We start from the raw sequence: 23,710 nt of genomic DNA, 5'->3' as shown, positions 1-23,710 counted from the left end.
CACAGTATATAGATGTGACCTTATTAACCTCGCATTTATATGCCATATGTTGTGAGTGAGCCGCTTCAAGAGCATCACGACTTGTCCGCATCTTACAAAAATATTTGCAGATCTAGTAGTAAAACTGTTAAAAATTTTAAATTTAATTTTAAACTGTATCTCACATGCTGTAATAACCATTTAAATACATCTAAATATTGTATTTAAATATATATACAGTATGCAATTTATACAATTGTGAAGATTGTGTCCTTTGATGATGACAATATGGTAGATACCCATATTTCATGTTCAAAAAAACACAGTGGCTCTATCACCACAAATGATGGAATATTGTAAAAAACAATTCCCGGTTTAGTGTCCTTTACCAAACAGACCAACATATCCAGGGCCAGATGTATCAAGCTTCAAAAGTGATAAAATGGAGAGTGATAAACAAATAACCAACCATCTCCTAACCCAGCCTGTGCCATGACAAGAAGAAGCTGATTGGCTAGTTTTTTATCACTCTCCATTTGATCACTTTTTGAAGATTGATACATCTGACCCCTGTCCCTAACTTCTAAAGTGTCACTTTTAAGACTTGAGAGATCAAAATGTACAAATAGTGTACTGTGGCTGGGCTCACATGTTCCTCCAACCGCTCTCCTGCCTCCCACAGTGCAAGATGTCATAAGCACAAAATGGCTTGGGTGAGTAATAATGTGCTGTGATAATATTAAACAGATTGATCGCCCGAATCCCGACACTTTCTCTCTCTATGGGTCTCCACGACACCCATAGAGTGTGCCAGGACTGCTGTGTGGCGAGCGCAGCGAACCCGCAAGAGGGGACGATCCACATCCCCCCCTTGTCGGGATTTCGGCGGTCGCGATTCCAGAGTCAGGATTTTGAACAACGGGATTCCGATCTCCGGGATTTACTACCACTCCCACACAGTGAGCCCTGTGAATTTGTGTTATTTTCACAGGGCTCACTGCAGGTTTTTTTTTTTTATTAATGAATTTTTTGGTAAATTCATTCAGATAACATTTCCCATTATAAGTTTGGGAAATGCGGTGCGACCCGGCATTTTGTCCCTTTTACACCGGTGCCGCCTGCGCCGGGAGGGGGGCACCAGTGTAAAAGGGACAAAACGCCTGGTCGCACCGCATTTCCCAAACTTATAATGGGAAATGTTATCTGAATGAATTTACAAAAAAATTAATTAATCCGCTGCGGTCCGCAGGTTGCACATCCACCATTGATGTAAATGGGAGCCAACTCGGATGACCCGGCGTACCCATTTACACCACCCTCTACCCAGGTCATGGCCGTGTGCTACCCAGGTCAGGACCTGTTTAGAAGTCCCATATAAAGGGACACGGCGTGTCCCTTTTACACCGCCAATGATCCGGGTCTGACCCGTATTTTTCGGCGGTGTAAAATGGGTATTGTTTATAGCGTTATCTGTTACTACCATCCTGAGTTTTTGATGACAACTTTTGTGGTGGCAAAGAATTCCATGTAAAATATGCTTCCCAATGCAAGGATTTGGAAACCCCTGTCTGGTAATCCTACGGTTGCACCTGAGGTATTTAGTAAATAATATGTGCTGAAGCATGAATATCCCATAAAACCTGTACTGATGGTGCCTTGAGGACTCATTTAAAGAATTACTGGGGTTTGGCTATCATTTAATATTGTGAAACACCTTTTATCACAATGGCAAGCACTATTCAGGCATTTTATGTAATGTGGCGATGTATGTGTGACATCATCTTTTTGCAACACTAACATGTCCATTGTGATTCTGAAGTGCTTCAGCCAGTTGGACTAAGCATTGGTGTCACAATGGGGGTGCGTTCTGTACCTGGGTCTCTTTGCAGAAGGGTGGCACCAAAGTTCACACTCTTCTTCAGTGACAGGACCTGAGTGCTGAACTGTGATGATCCAGCACACTGCTCCACTCACTGTGTAGGATACGGCACTGCACTCTAAGCACATTGGTCATCCGTATCTCCGGGGACCACTGGAGTGACAAATCAGGGTTTCAGGCTGCGAGACCATGCCCCCTAAACATGAGGCCCCACCCCTTACCCATGGCAGTTATGCTCCCTTTTCCAGAAGCAGAGAAGAAACATTCACTGAAAAGTGCATAGTTTGTTGAACCTATATCTAATATATTAATGATGATGATTATGGCAATGATGGAGATGATAATAATAATTATTATTATTACAGTTATTTTATATAGCGCACACAATATAATATTAATAATAATACTGTCGTGATTTTGGCAATATATATGAACTGTGATACATAATCCTAGAACATTTGGAATTGCTGCAACTTTTGGGTTCTGCCTTTTCCTTAGAACAATAATTCAGATTTTGTTTCACGCCACCTCAAGAATTTTTATCAAAAATTGATGTTAATTAGATTGCGTTTATATGTCACCCTTGGGGTGCACAGGGTTATCAGGTCAGGATTAAGATCTGTGAGGGCCCCAAGGCAACAAACCTTTGAGGTTCCTGTCATGTATAAAAATCCTCTATACAGTATATATGTCTAGTGTCTGATTATGTGTGTCTGAAACACTGCCATCTGTTGACAGTGAGTGAAAGTACATCTCTTTCTCACACATGCACAAACACAGATGTGATCACAAGGTAGCAGACTAGCTTTTGTAGCATTTGCGTAATTTTAATTATGCATTTCACAGTATATAGTCTATAAATATAGTTGAGATACTGTAATAACAAGTTTATTCAGTCTGCATCGTTTTCTTGGCATGTCAAGGCCAGTGGCTGCCTCCTTGGATGCCTCCTGCAACATGACCATATTTTAGTATTTAGTGGCTGTCAGGGGCGCCAATTTATGGTTTTGCTGGTGGGTGCTCAAGGGGGCGTGTCCATTAGGGAAGGGGTGTGGCCCTGCAATGGGCCCCCATAGACGAACCCCCCAGTCCGGGACGGAGGCAGGTGGGGATCTGGGCAGCTCTGCAACGGCGTCTGTGCAGCGCTGGGGAGGCAGCGGGGTCCCTGCAGCAGATGGGCAGTCAGCAGCGGGGTCCCTGGCAATATCGCTACTAGTTCCCATCTGCCACAGGGACCCCGCGGCTGAGTTCCCATCCCTTGCAGGGACACTGCCGCTGACAGCCCAGCAGTTCCACCAATGTGTTTCCAGACTCAGCAGAACAGGTTGGTGGCGAGTGGTGGGTGAGCTACGGCCATGGCCTGTGAGTGCGTATCATTTTCCATGGGGGCTCGGGCCCTGGAGCACCCATGGAATCGGTGCCTATGGCCACTGTGTTACTCTACCTGGCTCTGAATCAGGCACTTGCTGTTTTAATTTTCATAAGCAAATCTGACAAATCTTGGCAGCTTTGATATTGATAACCTACTGCTTAAATATAGCCCCTTGTGCAGGGGATCCCAAACTTTTTTTAATTACGGCGCCCTAGAGCTTCAACATATTTTCAAGGCACCCCTAGGCCCCGAAAAATATTAAAGTAAGTGCATTGTGTTTATATGTCACAGTTATCTGGTGAGGGACAGGATTTGCTTCTGTTTGTCCACATATATTATGATTGGCAGCCACAAGCACTGGTTTTGCCTGGTACATTGACCAAACATAATAATATGAATTAATCCTGGTTTACCAACCCAAGGCATCCCTGCAAGTGTCCTGAGGCACCCCAGGGTGCCTAGGCACACAGTCCCACTGCCCTAGTGAATTCATGGACAAGATGTTTTTAATTCTTTTAGCAACCAAGGAGAAGCCATGATAAACCTAGACAGTAACAGGCACATTACAAAAGTAAGTCTGGGTAAACACTATGCTATATGTCGTTTAGTCAGCCCAAGAACAACGTATTGCACAGTGCATCTGTCCATGTGTCCAGCTGATATGCCTGTGAATGACGTTGGTCACAGAGAAAACGCGTTGGACTGCAGCACAGCCAATGCCAATGCGGCATATCTGGCAGAATTCCCATCTGGGCAGGCAAATTTAAATTCCTACTTATTTGTGATGTTTGGCGAGACAGTGACCAGCGCATTGGTAAGTGCATATGCTTACCAGAATTGGCCGCTTGGTCGATGATTCCATTGGTTAGTGAATAGGTCATTATAGTGTGCATTAGTGTATGCCTAAGCCTAAGTGTATTTATGTGCTGGTGTCTTTAAACAAAGGTGAATTAAGCAATATGGAATCAATTGCTAACACTATAGTTGGAATAAGCCTTTGAAAGAAGTGACACGTGTTTCTAAGACTTTGCCATTGATGCACACATAAATATATAAATAGCTTAGCCCTATATCTGCAGATATATGCAACCAAGATCTCTGTATTATCTGATTATTATATGTATATTTCTCATTCAGTGTGCAATTGGGATACAAACTGTTTTTTTTTTCCTAACCAGATTTACCCCTCCCTGTTGGCACCTGAATGACATTACCTCTGATTGAGCAGCTTGCCAATAAAAGTGTTGTATAAATATATAAATAATTAAGGGGATAGTCAATTACCCCTTTTCGGCTATAAAATAAAAAACGTAACCGTGATCTTTGCTCAAGGGTCATTGTACCTGATCGCTCACCTGCAAAGTTGCAGATAACTGCAAGTAGATACCCCCCACACAGACAGAAACAAACCCACCCTGTGTAAATCTGCAGGATACTATGATTGTCAGACACAACAGTAGGAAATCTGTTAGAACATACCATTTGCCCTCTATTCCAATGCTTAGATTTTTTTGAGGCTGACAGATGACTGATATTTGTATGGGGAACGTTGTGTTAGGAGATGGTTAAAATCCAAAGCATTAGCTGATACAAGCATTTCTTACTGCAGAAACAACATCCAGCTGCCCCTTTGTAGAATTCCTTCTATATGACTGCTTTGACAAATCACATTAGTACCACAGTTGTTTGCTAATGAGACCTTGACCCATGATCAACTAGACATAGACGGTATGCAGGGAAGGGGAATGTACTCAGTAATGACACAGTGACCAGTCACAAAGACAAGACAAACCAAACACAATAATCTTTATTGGAGGATGAAACAGAGATGTACTATTTGTTATTCTATAAACCAGGCTACAATATACAGCTTTACAGAGATTATAACAAATCTAGAACATATTTCAGGAAGGCTATAAACACAAACTACACTGTATAATCTAACTTTATCTGAGAATGAATCTATGCAATAAAAAATGTATTCCTTTTACGTTAAAAACCAAAAAAGTTTAGCATCCATATGCCCCAATTTTAAACACCCAAAAAACAAATGTCTGGAGATCTGGTGATTTGCTCCATCTAATAAGAAGAATGATGTCTCGATGCGATTCCACATTGGCTTGCACTTGATACCTCACCAAATTGGTGAATGACAATTTTAAATATCAGTGAATCAGAATTATCCCCTTTATGTATAGATGCTGAATGCATCCAGTATAGATAGACTGTGGTTCTCTCTTATTCAACTAGAACTCACAAATGTTCTGACTGTCTTTCATCCAGCCAGTGGTGATTGTATTGGGTGATCTTTACATACCAGGGGGCTCATTTATCAACAAGTGATAAAACTCCTTGTGAATGATAAAAATGACGGTACTCTTTACTTAGAAGGGCGCCCACGATTTTGATCGTGGGCATCGTTAGTAAAAAATCTCGGGCATCTCGGGCATTGAATGCACTAAAAAATCGGGTGCGATCAACCGACGAGATGCCCGAGATTTCCCATAGGGAACAATGTTAAATGTCTCAATTGACCCAATTTTCCTGTTCAATGCCTCAATTGACCCGATTTTTCCATAGGAAACAATGTTAAATGGGCCACAGAGGCCAAATAGGCACCCTGAAGTGTATAATGGCCACCCGAATTGTTAACGCCACCCCACGATCAACGTCAACCCGATGCGTGGCGAGCGCAGCGAGCCCGCGAGGGGCGGCGGTACGCGTCCTACGACCTTTTCATACCCCCACTATCCACGTCGGCGTGGAGTTGAGAATAGAAAGTGTGGCGAGCGCAGCGAGCCACCGCGCCCGAAGCGTGGCGAGCGCAGCGAGCCCCGCGAGGGTACGCGGACAGCTGTGAAGCCCGCGAGGGGACGCGGATACCTGTGAAGGTATCCGCGTCCCCTCGCGGGGCTCGCTGCGCTCGCCACGCTTCGGGCTCGGTGGCTCGCTGCTCTCGCCACACTTTCTATTCTCAACTCCACGCCGACGTGGATAGTGGGGGTATGAAAAGGTCGTAGGACGCGTACCGCCGCCCCTCGCGGGCTCGCTGCGCTCGCCACGCTTCGGGTTGACGTTGATCGTGGGGTGGCGTTAACAATTCGGGTGGCCATTATTCACTTCAGGGTGCCTATTTGGCCTCTGTGGCCCATTTAACATTGTTTCCTATGGAAAAATTGGGTCAATTGAGGCATTGAACAGGAAAATCGGGTCAATTGAAACATTTAACATTGTTCCCTATGGGAAATCTCGGGCATCTCGTCTGTCGCATCGCACCTGATTTTTTAGTGCATTCAATGCCCGAGATGGCCGAGATGGGCGCCCTTCTAAGTAAAGAGTACCAAAATGACTTGTTACGTAAGATAAATGGTGCTCCAGCAAATCAGCTCCCAACTTTCATAACAGAGGCAGAACTCTGGGAGGCAATGGAGTCATCTGCCGCCAGGCTCCTGCTCCCAAGGGGGCACCTCTCCTCCCCATGAAGGTATTAATCAGTTATTTAAAAACCAACGATATTGCTTCCGAGGCTGAGTTCTGAGAAATATATGTGTTATCTGCCTATATTTCTATATAAATATATATTTTATATAAGGTTTTATTGGGTTGTGTTTTGTGTGTGTGAAAGGGGGGGGGGGGGGCACACACCAATATATATCTTGCCTCTGGACAACTGGAACGAACTTACGCCACTGTGTCATACTGTATGTTTGAAAAATGACAGCTGGGAGCTTATTGGCACGTACCAAATTATCATTCACAAGGAGTTTTATCACTCATTGATAAATGGTCCCTAATGCTGCCCATACATATGTGCGATCAGATGCGATGCGACATCACAATGCAATGTCCCATCGCAATGCAATGTCACATCGCATCTGATCGCATCAAGTGGTGCCCAGTTCAGCACCCGATGTCGCATGCCATCCTGCAATGGACATCGGGTGCTGGAAGAGGGGTGGTGTGGGGCTGTGTAGGCCGGACCGGAGCTGGGGACCATAGCGGTGGAGATTTCAGGCGGCAGGACTTGTCAGCAGCAGCAGTGACTTTGAAACACTGGGACGGCCCTCTGATTGGCTGAGAGGGCTCTCTCTCAGCGGCCTCAGCCAATCAGAGTGATTCAAAGTCATCTGCTGCCGCTGTCGAGTTCTGCCGCCTGAAAGCTCCACCACTCCGGTCCCCGTTACACAGCCGCCATGCCTCCCCTGCTGCTGCCGAGTCCCTCCGGTCCCCAGCATTAAGGTACCGGCGCCCCGCTCCCCGAACCCGCCGCTGATTGCATTCGAGCAATCGCATGTGGTTAAAAACCACATGCGATTGCTCATGCAATTTGATAAATATTATGTGCAGCTCATAATATCTATCAATGCAACATTCGACGGCGTGCCTGCCCATCGCGTTGAATGTCAGCTTAAAAATGCATGCAATCATTCGATTTATCGGCCAGATGTTGCCGAAATCGAATGATTGCATTTGATATCTCACATATGTATGGGCAGCATAAGTCTTTGTGTCCAGTACTGTACTAAGATACAGGATAGTGAAAAGTATCATTGCTATTTTGTTCTTACCAGTTCCTTTTTCTTCATGCATTCCATCAGGACAACTAAGAGCTGGTGAGCTTGGTTCCGACTGTAGTTAAATGTTTTCTGAATGGTAACTAGAAGCTGATCACGAAGAGATTCACTGATTATCCTAAAAAATACATATCAAAGAAAATAGACAAAGCAAGAAACATACAAAGAAAAAAAAAAACAATACTAAAAATATTATTGAAAGTGACAAATATAAAATTTTGAAAAAAAGAGTAGCTAGCACCAAAACTAATAACAATACATAACAAGAGAGAGAGAATGTACTGTATTTGATAAGACTGGCAGCCATATAGACACTACCGGCAAGTGACCTAACACTGGGTAGACAGGGATAAAAGTTTCTATTAGAAGTTAGTCATGTTAGTTCATTGGTTATTCTAGTAGAGTTATACGTGTGTTTCTACTGTTTCTACTGTATGTTATATTTTGGATGGCTGGAACATTCTGTTTCCTCTGTGATCATTTGGTATTCAGTCCCCCTTCCCTAGTTGTCGGCTTTTGTGTATAGTCTCGTCATTATCTCTTCAGGTACTTTTGCCCACCCCCACCCAATAAATGGGCTATACTGGCTATATCCTACTGGGGTCAGCAGCATCACCATGTCTTTGGGAGAGGAGTTGGGTACCTCAAGTGGAATGTGAGATCAGAAGTTCCCCCTCCCCCACCTAGGCTTGATATGTTGTGATTGATGACGTTTTTTTTTTTTTTTCAGAGAGTATTCTTTGTCACCACAATAGTACCCCATTTTAATTAAACTAATTTCAATAAATAAAGCTGTCCCTTTTCCCCACCAATACTTTTCTGGGTTACGTTTTTTTATCTGTCTGGGACATCCTGTGGCTGACATCAGCAGATAGCTGTTTAAGCAAATTAATAAGTATTATAACTTTACATAAATGGTATCACAAACAAATATTAGCACTAAAGAATATAGATAATTGTTAATTAAATACCTTTAAAATCCAGAGTTTAGTATTTAATAGATATTTTATAAATTATATAAATTGTAGCCTTTGTAGTTCACCCAACATGGCTGCCTCACCTGGTACACTCATGGATGGGTTGATAAATACATGTAAATGATGGTAGTGTTGGGAAACTCATAGCGTTTGGATGCAGCTACCAGCCATTTGATATCATATCTTCTAGACATAACCTATTCCACCCAGGGATAAACCTACATAGTGTGCCCACCACGTCTGCCTCACCAGGTACCTTTCTGGGGTGGAATGGATGACCCATGGAAGTTTTACCAAAAGGTTTACACCAAATAAACACTATGCTTATTGTGCTCCCTAGATGTAATTTTCTTTATTTCTCCATGATTCTCTTACTGGCTGTAATACCAAATGTATGTACAATGTTTAATTTCTGTAAAGCGTCTTTGAGTCCTATGATAGAAAAGCACTACTGTATATAAATAAATGTATTCACCCCTTGAGTGGTGGGTTTTGCTGGGGCAGGACAAACCTATCAGGGCAGGTTTGTCTTGCCCCAGCAAAACCCACTATAGAACGTAGGCTCCCCTGCACGGTAGACAGTGACTCTGGAATGTTTGGGGGGCAGCTCGGGTGACTCGGGCACCCAAACTCCCGAGCACTCCCGAGTCCCCTTGAGCCACGCCGGGGAGCTCCGGCATACGACTGCCTGTTCGGAGGGGCGAGGGGGAGCAACAGGAGGGGAGTGACCACTGTGTGGGGTGCCTGGAGACATGATGCACCAGTGGTGCACAGCTGCAGGCACTGCTGGCTTACACTTTCATATTGATGGTATGCCTGGCAATTTTCTGGGACAGCCCGCTGTGGCAGCACAGCTGAGCCCGGAAAATTTCTAGGCATACCACTGAAGTAGTTAATATTATTATTATTATTATTATTAAAGGGATGTTTAAGGGACTGTTAGAGGAAATAGTAGTGTTATATGGCAAGCAACATCAACTTTTTGTTACATGTTAATATTGGCTGTGGTGAAGAGAAATTGGCCCCATTACAATTGTGATGCCCAAAAATATTCCAACTGAAATCAGATAAAAGGCCATGTTAAAAAATGTGGTCAGAAGGTGACTTCTGGCTGCACATAGAGTATGTCTAGGCATAAGGAGCACTGTGTCTTGGGTGTGGCCAGCTCAGTCATGGCAACGTCCCCAAATATCACCAAAAACATTAGAAGCTGTACCAGTCCTAACAAAAGTAAAGATATTTCATAGTGATGATCACATTGTTTAGCAATTGCAGGGCAGTACCCAGAGTAATAATGATACTGCCTTTATTAGATCCTAACCAATATTACCACGTGCATTTATAATGATATCTCCTTGTAGCTTATAAATTATAAGATATATGGTTTAATACTCAGTTTCTAAATTGATGGAAAAACATTGCTGTTTGTGGATTTTGCATTTTCTAATATCAGCCATGATAAATTAATGCTAATTATCAATATAAAATAAGGGTTCATGTCCCTTTCACTGGATACAAAATAAATCATAAAAATAAACTGTAGTTTAAGGTAGAATCTATGGCTATTACATAGAACATTTCAACACAAAACAGCCTGATATGTAACACAAAGTCCTACCCTGCTTCCTCTGAGTATTTGTGTGCAAAAGACAGGATGTCAGAGGCTCGACCACTTCCGTCACAGACAACTACTGGGATTGGGGGTTCTTCTCGCAGGCATTCCAGAACAATGGAGATTACATTGGGACCACCTTCTACAATGAGTGCTACCACGGGCACACCTTGACCCAGCCCTACAATATGAACAAAGCACACCCACTCAATATTCAACTAACACCCAAGGTTACATTTACAGCAAAGCCACATAAGTTACAAGCCTGTGCAGACATACATTACACGTGTCCTGCTGACATTGCATGCTACTGTTGCCCATTACTACTCTGCATATACATTTTAACCAATAAGTGCATTAGTGAACACATTGACCTCCAATGGCTAAAGTCAGGGGCTTATCAAAGTCTGTACGGCTAGTGCTGCCACCCAATGTGCAAGGCCAAAGGGGTGGCACCCGTAACCAAATTATCGGGTACCTACAGGGGCACTCTATTGCCCAGACTCTATTGTCATGCCAGGCACTCATCTTCCTGCTCCTGGATTCCTCTTCAGTGATGTCATGGCATAAGGTACACTGTTGGCAGGGGTTGGCAGGGACAGAATTCATGAATTATCATACACACAAGTGTTTTATCCTATTAGTGGTTAACAATGAATGAACAAACAGAATAATTCCATGTTAGCAGAATTTCATACCCAACTCTTAGAAAGATTTCTACGCATAAGACATGGAAGCAGAAGATGACAGCTGAGCATCCCTTTGCTGTCCCTGCCTCACCATTATTTCCAGGCATAGGATGACAAAGGGAAACCCATGTGCCACATTACCAGAGCCCTCTATGCATGTATATCAGGGAAATACAATATGATCTGATACATTTCTGTCTGCCAGACTGTAACTAATGTATAAACATCAATATCAATATATCTCATAAACACAAAAAAAGGTGAGAAAGTTATTTGTACCTATAACACCACGTGTTGTTTCATGGTCAGGGCTGGTGCTTCTATTAGAGCAAGTAGACAAATATATAACAATATATAGTATACTAGGCTCTTAGGTGTCCACTAACCATACATGCTTTAATAGAAGCACGAGCCCTGACCATAACTGTTAACAATTATATTAAAAATAATTATATTAAAAATAATAATACGGTCACTTATACAGTGTTAATGCAGCACCCTTGCATGGTCCACCAGCACTTGCATGACAGAGATGGGAGTGTGCCACTTGGCTGTGATGTCAATGAGGCTTGAAACCCATTTACACCGCAGGCTGGACCCAGGACGTCATCTTCAAGAAGTGGTTATCACCGCTATTTGCGGCAATAAGAAATGACCTGTTACCCAATATACTAAAAATCACATACAGAAACAGAGGCTCCAAATGGAACCCATCCCTGTGATTTGTAAAGAAGCAAAGTGATAGCAAAATAAATAATTTACTAAGCTTGAAAGGTGATAAAATGGAGAGTGAGAAACCACCAGCCAATCAGCTCCTAACTGTTACTATTACAGTCTGTTTGAAAAATGACAGGTTCTGAGTTGCTGGTGGTTTATCACTCTCCTTTTTATCACTTTGCATGGCTTAGTACATCTAGCCCCATGTGCGGCTAGCAGATGGAGAATGTGCGGAAGCCATAAATTGTCAGGGAATGAAAAACAACCTACAGTACAAAAGGATATCTACTGGCAGAAAGACAATTATAGACTAATGCTCATATGTACTGTATAAATAAAAAATACACTTTTACAGGACATCTTCTTTCACTGTGTTGTTGTGCTAAGTTCAAGTCATTCCAGAGATCGATACAGGAAAACGGCTAACATTTTTGACATTGCCAATAAATTAGATGACACTTACTGGTATTAATTTTCTGAAGAGATATGTGCTTTTCTAGATGGCGTCGTAACTTAACTTCTGCTCCATATTTTCCGAGCGTGCCGTTATCCGCTAGGATGAAGTGTGTGTGAGTGTTGTTCAGTACTGATAGCTTACTCAGGGGATTAGACATTGTTTGGTAAGGTTTTGTCACCTGTTAACAAAATGTACATGAATAAATTGTGACCAGTATTGACTAATCTACAAGATTAAGACAAAACATTTATTAGTTAATAAATAGATTAAGTTTAAAAAAATGTTTACAGCTCACATTTACCCCGGAGAAATGTATCAATCATTGGAGAGAGATAAAGTGGAGAGAGTTAATTAATGTATGATCCAATCAGCTCGTAATTTTAAAATAACTTTAAAACGATAGTTAGAAGCTGATTGGTCAATACTTTATCTCTCCAAGATTTTATACAACTCCCCCATGTATTCGACTAATGCTGATAGAAATCTGACAACAAAAGCCTTATCCAGTGTAACTAATGTCCATTTGCTGTATACCAATAAGCACTGCTCATATGCACTCATTAACACTACTCAGATTTGTGCAGGACTACATTATGGGCAGTAAATATCTTACATCTTTTCCTATAAGATCCTCCTTGTTTTCTACTATACCCCAAGGGGCAATTCCTATGGCACATATTCGTCCTCTGGACTTGGAAGAATGATCTTTCAAGGCATCTCCCACATGGCGAATTACACCTGCAATAGGTAATAGAGAGGAGTATTAATGCTATGGGAATAGAAGTCATGTACTGTACTGGAAATACATGTGTAAATGTAATCTTACAAAAGATTTGTAAATGAACTGCTATAGAATAACTTTCTATCCATTATGCAATGTAAAACTGAAGTTTACTCATCTGAATCCAACATTTTACAAAGGTAGACACCATTTTTTAATTTTTATAAACGGAATAGAAGTACCAACACTGGGCGAATGCATGATCCATCAGGATTCTCAGGGTGATCACAGGTTATTAATCACCCAGTGATAATGGGTGATTAATAAACTGATGGGCACACAATCTGGATATAATCCATCATACAATCTCTCCAGATTGTATGATTGGGTGCAGTGTAATGTATGGGGCCTTAAGATTTAGGTGGGGTGTGTTCATACTGAAATCTGAACTGCAGTGAAAAATAAAGCAGCCAGTATTCACCCTGCACAGAAACAAAATAGCTCCCCTATCATAGACTCTATCATAATTTGAATATAACAATTATACCTCTTATTTGGTTCTGTATTCAGCCTCAGTGAAAAATGTGGATTTGATTAATCTGTAAACTACGTGTTCTCACCATTGGATATGTGTTTTATTATTCAGCAGAATATGACTAGAGTATATCTGGCCTGATCTTTCACCACAATTGTTCTCACCTGTACTGACACCACCTGTGAATATCCAGGCCCCAGTAGTCATGGCGGCTTTGATGAGCCCTTTCCCAAACACTTGTTTCAGTTTTGGCTGCATTTCAAAGTTCTGGAGTCCTCCATGTACAGAGATGAGAAGTTTAGGGAGCTCAAGCTGCCATTCTTTGACCATGAGGTGGAGCAACGAGTCAGGCTTCGTGTCATACGATACACGGATGTACTGTAAGAGTATAAATAGCTAACAAGTTACTCTGCAGTTAGAGATACAAGGAACATCACTGTTAGCCAATCCTTTGGTCTACTGACATCCACTATGTTGGTAATGGCTGACTGACACATACATGTTAAACACTGGAATAAAGATAATATTTAAAGTGGATTTTTTAAATTAATAAATTATCATTACAGATGTAAGCATTACCACCCAATGGGGCAGATGTATTAAGCCTGGCGAAGAGATAAACTGGAGATAAAGTGGAAGGAGATAACGCACCAGCCAATCAACTCCCAACTGTGATATTTCAAACACAGCTGATTGGCTGGTGCGTTTTCTCCTTCCACTTTATCTCCAGTTTATCTCTTCACGAGGCTTAATACATCTGCCCCAATGTATTTTAATTTCCAGCACAGATAGTTACCCAGTCTTACCATGGCCTTGTTTGAGTGTCCACCCCCCTGGAACTCCAGAATGCCAAATGCATCTGTGGGACTCAGCTGAGTGTGTTTGCTAATGGACCACTTCTCAGGCACTGCTTCCAGTTGCTTGCTTTCTTCTCCATTCTTGTTAGCTGTAACATTTTGTGGAACTGGGACGTGCTGCGTAATGATCTGACCACAATAACATCTGAAAATAGTACATAGGATTACCAGGATTATATCAGTATTCGGTCACATGTACTATATGTACCATACTGTGCCTTTGTGACTTCATGTATAAGATTAAGTTCCTTAGGCAACATAAGACTACCCAGATGATGCTGAGCTATCCTGATTTGTAGAGCCTGCTGGGCATTGTAGTTCAACTGCTACTTATTGCTTATAGCTGAGATGTTAATTACAGGAAATAGAATCAACACACTTCATATTTCAAAAGGTTTATACAGTTGGAACATATTTCCAAAGGAGCTAATGAAGTTTGGTTCATATCTTTTTTTGTTAATGTAACACAATGTCTCATTAATATTCTTCTTCACCTGCATCGAGACCACAAATACATTGAGTGCAGGACAGAGATCACATGACTCATGTCACCAAGTTATTGCAAAGTGTGGCATCATGTGCCACTTGGCCTTTGACCAAAGTAGTGGGAGACAGTACGGGGGAGCCATATTCTACAGGCAGAGTTAGGTTTCTAAGATGAAAGTTAATGCTCATAACCTTTATTTCTGGAAAAAGTAATGTGGCGGTTTAAAATGCAATACTGTAAGAAGTGCACACACACAGATAGATACCTTGTACAACCCAATGTCTATCCAATTTCCCTTGAAATCCAGATCACTCCTGATCATGCCCACACGGTACAATTGAGTAAATGATCAGAGGGTTAGATTGGTCATTTAAGGACTGCAAACCATATACCACATCATTGCTACATCGTTTATCATACCACACTGAACGATGTGGCCTAATCATGCACCACGGCTCGTTCAGCTTTCCCCTCATAAAGGGATCAGCAGGGTTGATGTATGACCATTGGATCATAATCAAGCCCACACTTGAAAAGTTTTTAAATGATTGGTCATTCCGATAAATTGGAAACGACCATATCGTGTAAAAGATCTCACCATGTGTGGGCACCATAACACTGTGGACGGGTTTCACTTGCCTACTCTCTTGGAATGATCGAGAGGCTCTCATGGCCTCCTGGAAAAGTGGGCAAGTCTCTATTCCAAAGGGAACGGTCAGAGGGTCAGGAATTTAGTGTGTGTGTTTGTGTGTGTGTGTGTGTGTGTGTACTGTACAGTATTATTAGTACAGTCTAAGGACAATAGTAGGCACCTGTTGTTTTCTTTGCTGTTGGCAACTATGCAGATGCATTCTCTTTTGGAAAATGTCTTTTCTATCCAAGCCTTTTGACCCTAAAAAACAAAAATGGAAAAACACATTTTCTGTTAAACAAATCAACATATGAATAGAACATTTATGTAAAGCATGTTTGAAGCTCAATTCATGCACAATACACTTAACACATATTTTAAATATATGTGATTAAAATAATGTATGCCCTAACTGTATGGATGTTATAATCACTACAGAGCTCTGGGATCTGTGACTTGTTACATTACATGGCCATGAGCTGCTGAAATAGATACTTTGTTACCATTCTATATATTTTTATAATATTTATTTATTATCAGTTATTTATATAGCGCACACATATTCCGCAGCGCTATGCAGAGAATATTTGAACATTCACATCAGTCCCTGCCCCAGTGGAGCTTACAATCTATATTCTCTATCACACGTATTTGCACACGCACACATTGTAGGGTTAATCTTGTTGGGAGACAACTAATCTACCAATATATATTCGGATTGTGGGAGGAAACCGGAGTACCCGGAGGAAAACCATGCATGCACGGGGAGAATATACAAACTCCACACAATTAGGGCCATGGTGGGAATCAAACCCATGACCTCAATGCAGTAAGGCAGTAATGCTAACCATTACACCATCCCTGCTGACCAACATATATCTTTACACTTGATAGGCAAAATATAATATTATAAGGGGTCAATTCAAAAAGAGATGAAGGGGGGATCTGTTCTTTAAATGGTGTATAACTGTAAGTAATGGCAGCAGAACTTGACCCCGTTGCGGCTTGATCTCATCCTGGAATTGACCCCTTGATGTCAATTGGTAGCTACTTGAGCTCAGCGTAGTTATCAGAAGAATGTCCTATTTGTTTGTCTTATTGTAAATAGTTTCTGGCAACGAATGTCTCACACCAGATCTTCAGACAGTCCAGGCTTTCTGACTGTCAGTGCTTACATCAGGTGCAGGAAATATGAATGGCATCTGCATGATGATAATACTGTAAAAGATGGGCAGACAGCTAAACTCTATTGGATTAGTGTGGTACTGGTCCTTGCACCCAACTTCAGGGAGGCAGATTACGTTACACCAAAAAGGGTAAAAAATGTTTCCATTGTGCTCTACTAGCATGTGCAGTAATATACCAGCTTGAGATGCCCACTTTCAGGACAGTACCACCGCTGTCCATCACTGGCGCAGCATCCAGCAGCACCACTTGCACCACACTATGTATCTACCTAAATATGGCATGTCTGCAACACTACCATTACATGCCAATGGGATGGCCCTTTATGCTCTCCCTTCAGGCCACATCCCATACCCATACACCATCCAGGAATGTCCAACACTTTGCTGTGCCATGTCTGATACCAGAGCCTCTGTATGCAACAGCGCCTTTACGTGTGCAATGAGGGTAATGCATGCACCATAAGGATTGTCAGAATATTCATGCATGCGCAAAATGTTGCTTTACTGTGCAAACATTGCCTGCAGCTAGTGTTCTCATCAGCCCTGTCCATCAGACACCCATTGAATGAATACAACAAAAATTTTAAAAAAATTGCACAAATCATAAACAGAAAGTAATGAATGAAATGTCCCATGGAACTCAGACCACTGGACCACATTTCTATTAATGCATTTCCAATACATTCCATACATATAATAACCATTACAGATTTTCAATAATACACAACTTTTATTTTCTATCTATCTGCTAGGAAATATACAAATCCAACAATCAGTGTTACTGGCTCTGACAACACACTCAGCTTTTGCAGTGTTCACTGTCCTCGTCTGGTCAATCCGCTTACTAGAAGCTTGATTATAATCCAATGCAGACATGCCAGTGAAAAATGATACATTATGTGTGTGTGTGTGTGTGTGTACATGTGTGTGTGTGTGTGTTGAATCTGACATATCTTTGAAGATTATAATACTTTAGGAACCTAATTTATCCCTGTGCAAAAAAAAAAAAAAATGATGAAAATGTTCAGAAGGCAATGAAGTTGGGAACTGAGAAAGGATTAAGGAGGTTATTCAGAGTTGATCGCTGATGTGCGAATTCACAATCTGTTCGTTATCAAGTGCCTGCACATGCATGGGGATTGTAGTGTGTATGCACGAGCCAAAATAGCGACACAAATAACGAATGGATCTAATCGCAATCCCCTCCCAATCTGACAGTAAATTGGCATTTGGGGGTGGCAACTGTCCGTTTACTGATAGTGTCTGAAAAAACACAGTCATGCTTAAACCAAATGGTGTAAGGGAAGATGTAACAATAGCAATATTTTCGCAATTCACTCACAAATTTAAACAGGGCGGCAGCTAACCACTCACAGTCATCTGTGACTTTGCAGATGAGCGATCAGTTCTGATTCAGATAACTACAATAGACGGGCTGACAAGTGTTCTGCTAATTCCTCAATTATTCTACATAACCCAATAACTATGTAAAGGCCAATAACAGCGGCCACTTCCAACTCCATTATCACAGAGCTATATGCATTTCTGATATTGGTAACAGTGGTGTATTTATAATGGGTGCAACTTGCATGGAGCACACATGCCCCTGAGTCCCAGGGGAGCCACATTGCACACTGCACCCATTTTCTTTATACTTACCCTTTCAGAGTCCCAAAATGAAGGACAGCAGTGCTGCCGGAATCGCCCAAAAATGGCACAGCATCGATTTTTCCTGGAGGTCTGTACAATAGGGTCTGAGTGCTCTGGTGCTCAGACTCTATTGCGCTGGGTGTTTGGGCCGCTGCGGCTGTGAGAGAGGAGGGGTCCGGCCGGAGGAAACTGCACACGGGCCTCCTCCTCTCTTAGGCCCTTATTCTGGTTGGTGCGGCCAGAGCCGCACACGGGGCTCCGGCCGCACAAACCAATCCCCGCCCACCCTACGGATCGCCACGGCCGTCCGTACACGGACGGCTGGCGATCCGCATAAAAATGGTGGAGGCGTACGCCTCCACCATGGTGGGAGCTGCCCCCTGCATTCGATGGTCGTCGACCATCGAAGGCAGGTCCGCACGCCCCGGCAGCTCCCGCAAGCTGAGACCACACGGACAATCGTCCGTGTGGTAGCTTGTATGGGGGCTGAAAGCTGACATCCGGCGACGTCAGCTTTCCGCCCCCATGAGTTGCGTCATGCCCTCATTACCATGCATACGCCCCGCGTTTGCATGGGAACGCCCATGAAACGCGGGGCGTACACATAGGGAAATGAGGGCATGAAGCCTCTCACGCCCCTATACGCCCCCTTTGCGGCGGACGAAATACGTCTGCGGCGAAGGGGGCTGCACATGCGCAGATTGACCTCTGCGCATGTGCAGAGTAAAAACATCGGCGGTACGGCCGCACGCGGGCCGTACCGCACGAAGCAGAATAAGGGCCTTAAAGTGCTCCTGATTGGTAATAACATAAACTTTACCTATAATCAATATTAAGATTAATAAATTGGTACATAATGAATGATAAAATGATACTGGGCCAAATGTACTAAGTCCTGAAAGGTGATAAAGTAGAGAGTGATAAACTACCAACCAGATCATGGGCCAGATGCACTGAGCTTCAAATGTGATAAAATGGAGAGAGAAAATAGTCAGCCAATCAGCTACAACTTGTCATGTCACAGACTGTTTGCAAAATGTCAGACAGGAGCTGATTGTTTATCGCTCTCCATTTTATCACGTTTGAAGCTTAGTGCATCTGGCCCCATAACTGCTATTGTTCAAACACCTCAGCCTACTGTATAACATGCAGAAGCTGATTGGCTGGTAGTTTATCACTCTCCAATTTATCACTTTTCAAGGATTACTACATCTGGCCCTACATGTAACTCTATCTAAATTGCTGTATGCAGTGCTTTGTAAGAAGCTGGTTATGGTGTGTAACTATATGCAGTTTTTAATATTTTATTGCTGCCTGATTATTCACATATTTGATGAATAAGTCTGAACAGCATTGTAGACCCAGGGCAATGCAACACATTGGGGAGATTATAAGATTATGAAGATCAACATCATTATTTTTGTTTGAATGTGCTTTAGAACACTTACAGCACAAATATTACATAAAACATGTTCCAGGTTGTTTGCAAAGCTTATGTCAAGTGAATTGCTCTAGAATTTAGTGTATACAAGTGCCGGCAAAATTTTTCAGGCTCACAATGTACATGAATTATGTTGCACATATACATATGTGCATATTCTTTGTGAAGAGGCAGCTCAGAAGGATAAATAAGCAAAATGTATCATTTACAATGATGCACTATACGTACAGGGCAATAGTCACAATAGTTTGAAAAAAAAAACTTTGTCAAAATTGTTCAGAATCCATTAGCCACAATTTACTTGTGGGCATAAAGGTTTATTTGGTACACAGTATTCTCACCTCCTTAGGCTGACTGAAGACCAGATAGGCCTGTCCATTACCATATCAGTTGTGAGACCCTTTAGTAACTAGTAGATACTGTACACGCTTATGATGATAATGATGACAGTTGCCAGATTCTCCTTGGAGGTTCTCTCTTCAGTGACTGTTTGTGCATGTTAGGTTTTGTGGACTTATTTGAATAAAACATTTTTAACTACGTGAATGTGCACACAAGAAGGAATAATATACTGTGTCTATTGTAACTTTTTTCTTTTGTCGTTTAATACACACCCAATAGTGAATGTGTTTTTAACTATAAAAATAAATGTTAAATACTGGTAAAATATTTTTCCTTTGCATATGACCTGGTTGGGTGTAAGTGTAAGTGTAAATGTCAGTAAATGTACACCTGGTGTAAAGTGGGCACATATGCCACTGGGACACAGCTGGGTGCAACTTGCAGTGACCTTGGCTCAGCATATGGACATAAATACACTACATTTGCCTGTTATTTAGATGTGCAGGATCCAACTCACTATAAAACTTTGGAAACAGTTAAAAACTTTGCAAGTATCTGTTTGTTAATATTAAATTGTTGGTCATTTTTAGTGTTGTTCACTGTAATGTAGGGTGTAGGTTGTTCTAAGATGATTGTCTGAATGGAAGTCCTAGAAGAAAGCCGATAGTTATGTAGTGATTCATATTCTGACAGAAAACTGCCGTCTGCCCCCACTGATGAGAAACATACTGTATACTAATCACATAATATAGCAATCACATGACTGTGTCTGTATGCAGCATGATTATCCATGTGACTGGATGCTGGATGAAAGGCTGCATTCATTTCCAAGTAAGAATAACATAGGCCCTGTCATTCACTGCTGAACCCTGTCTGTGGCTGAAAGAACACATGCCAGTAAAGTTGGGGGTGATGCTTTGTTAATATAAACTATTTCTGAAAATAACTTGAATAGACCTGAATTAAGCAGCTGGTCATATACTAACACAGTTACACATTCAACATAAACAAAGCATTATGTTGTAGCCATAGCTGTACATCCCCTGGTCACCATGTTATTTGGTGGAACTAATTACAGCATTCATTTTCAGCACTTAACAGCAATTGCTTTTCGAGAAGATCAAACTATTAAACCCAACTAACCACTCCCTGAAATTAATCTATTCTGAATTATTGCATTACAGGTTTGATTACTGTTTCAATCATTTTTAAATGTTTAAAATACTGGTTGAAATATTGAAGTTTGATGGAGCAAGGACTTTATTTCCACCTAAAAAGCACCTTTCATGCGCTTCAGAGATATGTTGGTGTACTGTACCAACAAAGCATCCAAATTGAATAAATCTGTCTGGAACCTGAAGCACACTGATAGATACAGTATAGTGGATAGTCTGGACTCTGGACTACAGTGTACACCACTGTAATGGCTTGCTGGATGGAATAGATACTGTACCTAGGAATGGTATTGCAATTCTATGATAAATGCCATTACAAATATGTGTAAGTTTCAATAGCTGCGGTCTGATTCACGTGGACATGTTAATGCTGTGTGACAAGCATTATTATCCGTATCATTAGTTAAAACAATATATATTGGTAAATATAAAGTTGATAGTAGAAAGATATTGTGTGCATGTGTGTGTGTGTGCCTAAATATATATACACATACAGTGTAAATGGTTTACATACTGTATATATATATATATATATATATATAAATATACATACACACATCATAATATCTTTCTACTACCAATATTATATATACTTATATTTATTGTATTATTAAACTGATAATAATGATAATATATATATATATATATATATATATATATATATATATATATATATATATATTACATGACCATATCCAGCAAATGAAAAGATATTATAGAAATATTAATACCTACCTATGCAATATGCATGATTACTTATCTGTGCCATGAACATTTGGTTAGTGTTTACTCCTACTGACTGCTATTGACACTTATTATTGTCTTGGGTTCAGATCAATACTATTTGGCTAACTGCTGTACATAACACCCACTGCCCTTTCAATAAATTAGTACCTGTATATCCATTAATTACTCACTGCTGGGTTTGTACTTCGTCTTTTCTAGCTATAGAGTTTGCCCAATAAGCATTATCACAACATAGTGACATATGTTAGCAGTGATTAATGAAGAACAGATAATCTGAAATGACTAGTTTTGGCTGCAGATGCTTACCATTAACACATACACATGGTACACAATATAAAAACTTTCTACTACTGTATTTAAATCAAACTTACATTTTTTAAGCATGTGTGTGTTTCAGATTAGGTGTCCCAGATCAACCCTTTGAAGTTTACAACTTGTAAAAGCTTTATGCTAAATAACATACAGTAAAGAAGCTACTCACAGCACCACTGTCTATGGCATATTGTTAGAAAGGATAACTTCAGTGATGTAGGTCAGCTATATTTGCAGAGCCTGCTGATATGGCCTTGAGAGTCTGCATATATCTTCCTACAGTACCTGGAGAGACCTGGAAGGTAGGTTGTTGTGTCTTGCCTTGTTGGTTGCCTTCTGGAAGATGCTGAGAATCCCTGAAGAGAAAGAGTGCCACCACTTTAAGAAGAGAATCTCATATGATAAGCATGTGAGCAGCCTCTTTGTCCAAGCCAATCTCATGACTGCCTTTGAAGGTAATCCTTTAGCAGTCCCATGATCCATCTCCCTGCCCAGAGGGTATTTTCATCTCATGGTGGAACAAGGCACAACAAATCTACTTTGATAATGCCCAAATCTCCAATTTGTTAAACCTACTGTGTGACTATAGTAACTGGAAAAATGCCTACTTTGCAGAGGAACTGTGGAACTTCTAATCTGAAACTTTTCTACCCCTGCTTAAAAAATGTCAAATTTATTTGCATAATTGAGACAATTGGGAATAATGAGCCCATTCAGGGGTCCTCATTAATCTACTCATTCTTTCAAAATGGAGAAAGGAGGTCACCCTGCATTAATTACAGCTAATCCTTGCTAAAAACTATTTTAAAACTTCAGCGAGATTTCTGCATGAAAAACTGAAATCTTCTAACAATCCATCCAACTCAAAATGTAAGTGTTCACATCAGTCTCTTTTATATATTATCATGCTGATGTGCCACTGTACAAATAACACCTGAGAACACGCTAGTCCTATTCATTATTCACAATCAAAGGTTTTTACATCTGCTAGTGCAGGGGTTAGGGAACCTTTTTACCTTTTACCCCAAAATATATTTATACTGCTTTCATATTGCAAAATGCAGGGTCGCACCGGGACTTTGAAACTGTGCAGTCCCGGTGCGACCCTGCATTTTGGGATATTCACATCCCCTCAGCGGGGACGTCATCCGGGGGTCATGGCGAGGAGTCATCGCATCATCGGGGGCGGGGGGAGGAAGCAGCGCTTAGAGCTGCCGCTGCTCCAAGCGCTGCCTCCTCCATAGTGTGAACGGGAAACGGGTCGCTCTACCTGTTTATCCCGGTCACACTGCAGAGCCACATGGCAAAAATGGTACGAACTCTGCTTTTCTACTGGTTCTACCGTGTTGCTACCCGTGTGCGGAACCCG

The 23,710-nt window shown here is 41.5% G+C and overlaps 2 protein-coding genes and 1 long non-coding RNA gene across 4 annotated transcripts in view; all 3 read right to left on the bottom strand.

The window, feature by feature from the left end:
- LOC146074988 (transient receptor potential cation channel subfamily M member 1-like) overlaps positions 1-7,900 on the bottom strand; it is a 29,417-nt gene extending 21,517 nt beyond the window's left edge. The window contains exon 1 of the mRNA XM_083183764.1: positions 7,799-7,900. Coding sequence (XP_083039890.1) covers positions 7,799-7,825 — 27 coding nt within the window. The 5' untranslated portion in view covers positions 7,826-7,900. The remainder of the gene's footprint in view (positions 1-7,798) is intronic.
- Positions 6,852-14,452, bottom strand: LOC146074987 (transient receptor potential cation channel subfamily M member 1-like). Of its 2 annotated transcripts, XM_083183762.1 has the most exons (6): positions 14,319-14,452; positions 13,677-13,890; positions 12,870-12,994; positions 12,263-12,434; positions 10,400-10,574; positions 6,852-7,922 (listed from the first exon to the last, which is right to left on the bottom strand). In XM_083183762.1, the coding sequence occupies exons 1-6, from the start codon at positions 14,319-14,321 to the stop codon at positions 7,784-7,786; spliced, it is 828 nt and encodes a 275-aa protein (XP_083039888.1). In that variant the 5' UTR covers positions 14,322-14,452; the 3' UTR covers positions 6,852-7,783. The 2 variants fall into 2 exon arrangements, with proteins under 2 accessions (XP_083039888.1, XP_083039889.1); XM_083183763.1 differs by lacking the exon at positions 6,852-7,922 and having other exon boundaries at positions 9,303-10,574.
- A 5-nt stretch (positions 14,453-14,457) lies between these two features.
- LOC146074990 (uncharacterized) lies at positions 14,458-22,636 on the bottom strand. The gene is made up of 3 exons (XR_014473491.1): positions 22,511-22,636; positions 15,669-15,748; positions 14,458-14,514 (listed from the first exon to the last, which is right to left on the bottom strand). It is a non-coding gene; the product is annotated as an uncharacterized LOC146074990 (long non-coding RNA).
- Positions 22,637-23,710: the final 1,074 nt, after the last annotated feature.

The sequence above is a fragment of the Crinia signifera genome, chromosome 4 (assembly GCF_055691185.1).
Source record: "Crinia signifera chromosome 4, ASM5569118v1, whole genome shotgun sequence".
Taxonomy (NCBI): Eukaryota; Metazoa; Chordata; class Amphibia; order Anura; family Myobatrachidae; genus Crinia; species Crinia signifera.
The sequence above is the reverse complement of the archived record's forward strand: the minus strand, read 5'-3'. Positions and strand labels throughout refer to the sequence as shown.

What these genes read in the sequence shown, in the direction of transcription:
- LOC146074987 (XM_083183762.1), bottom strand. An exon ending in TCTTCAGAAAATTAATACCA is followed by an intron (nt 10,575 to 12,262) that starts GTAAGTGTCATC and finishes TTCATATTGTAG; the next exon opens with GGCTGGGTCAAGGTGTGCCC. An exon ending in AAATACTCAGAGGAAGCAGG is followed by an intron (nt 7,923 to 10,399) that starts GTAGGACTTTGT and finishes TGTATTTTTTAG; the next exon opens with GATAATCAGTGAATCTCTTC.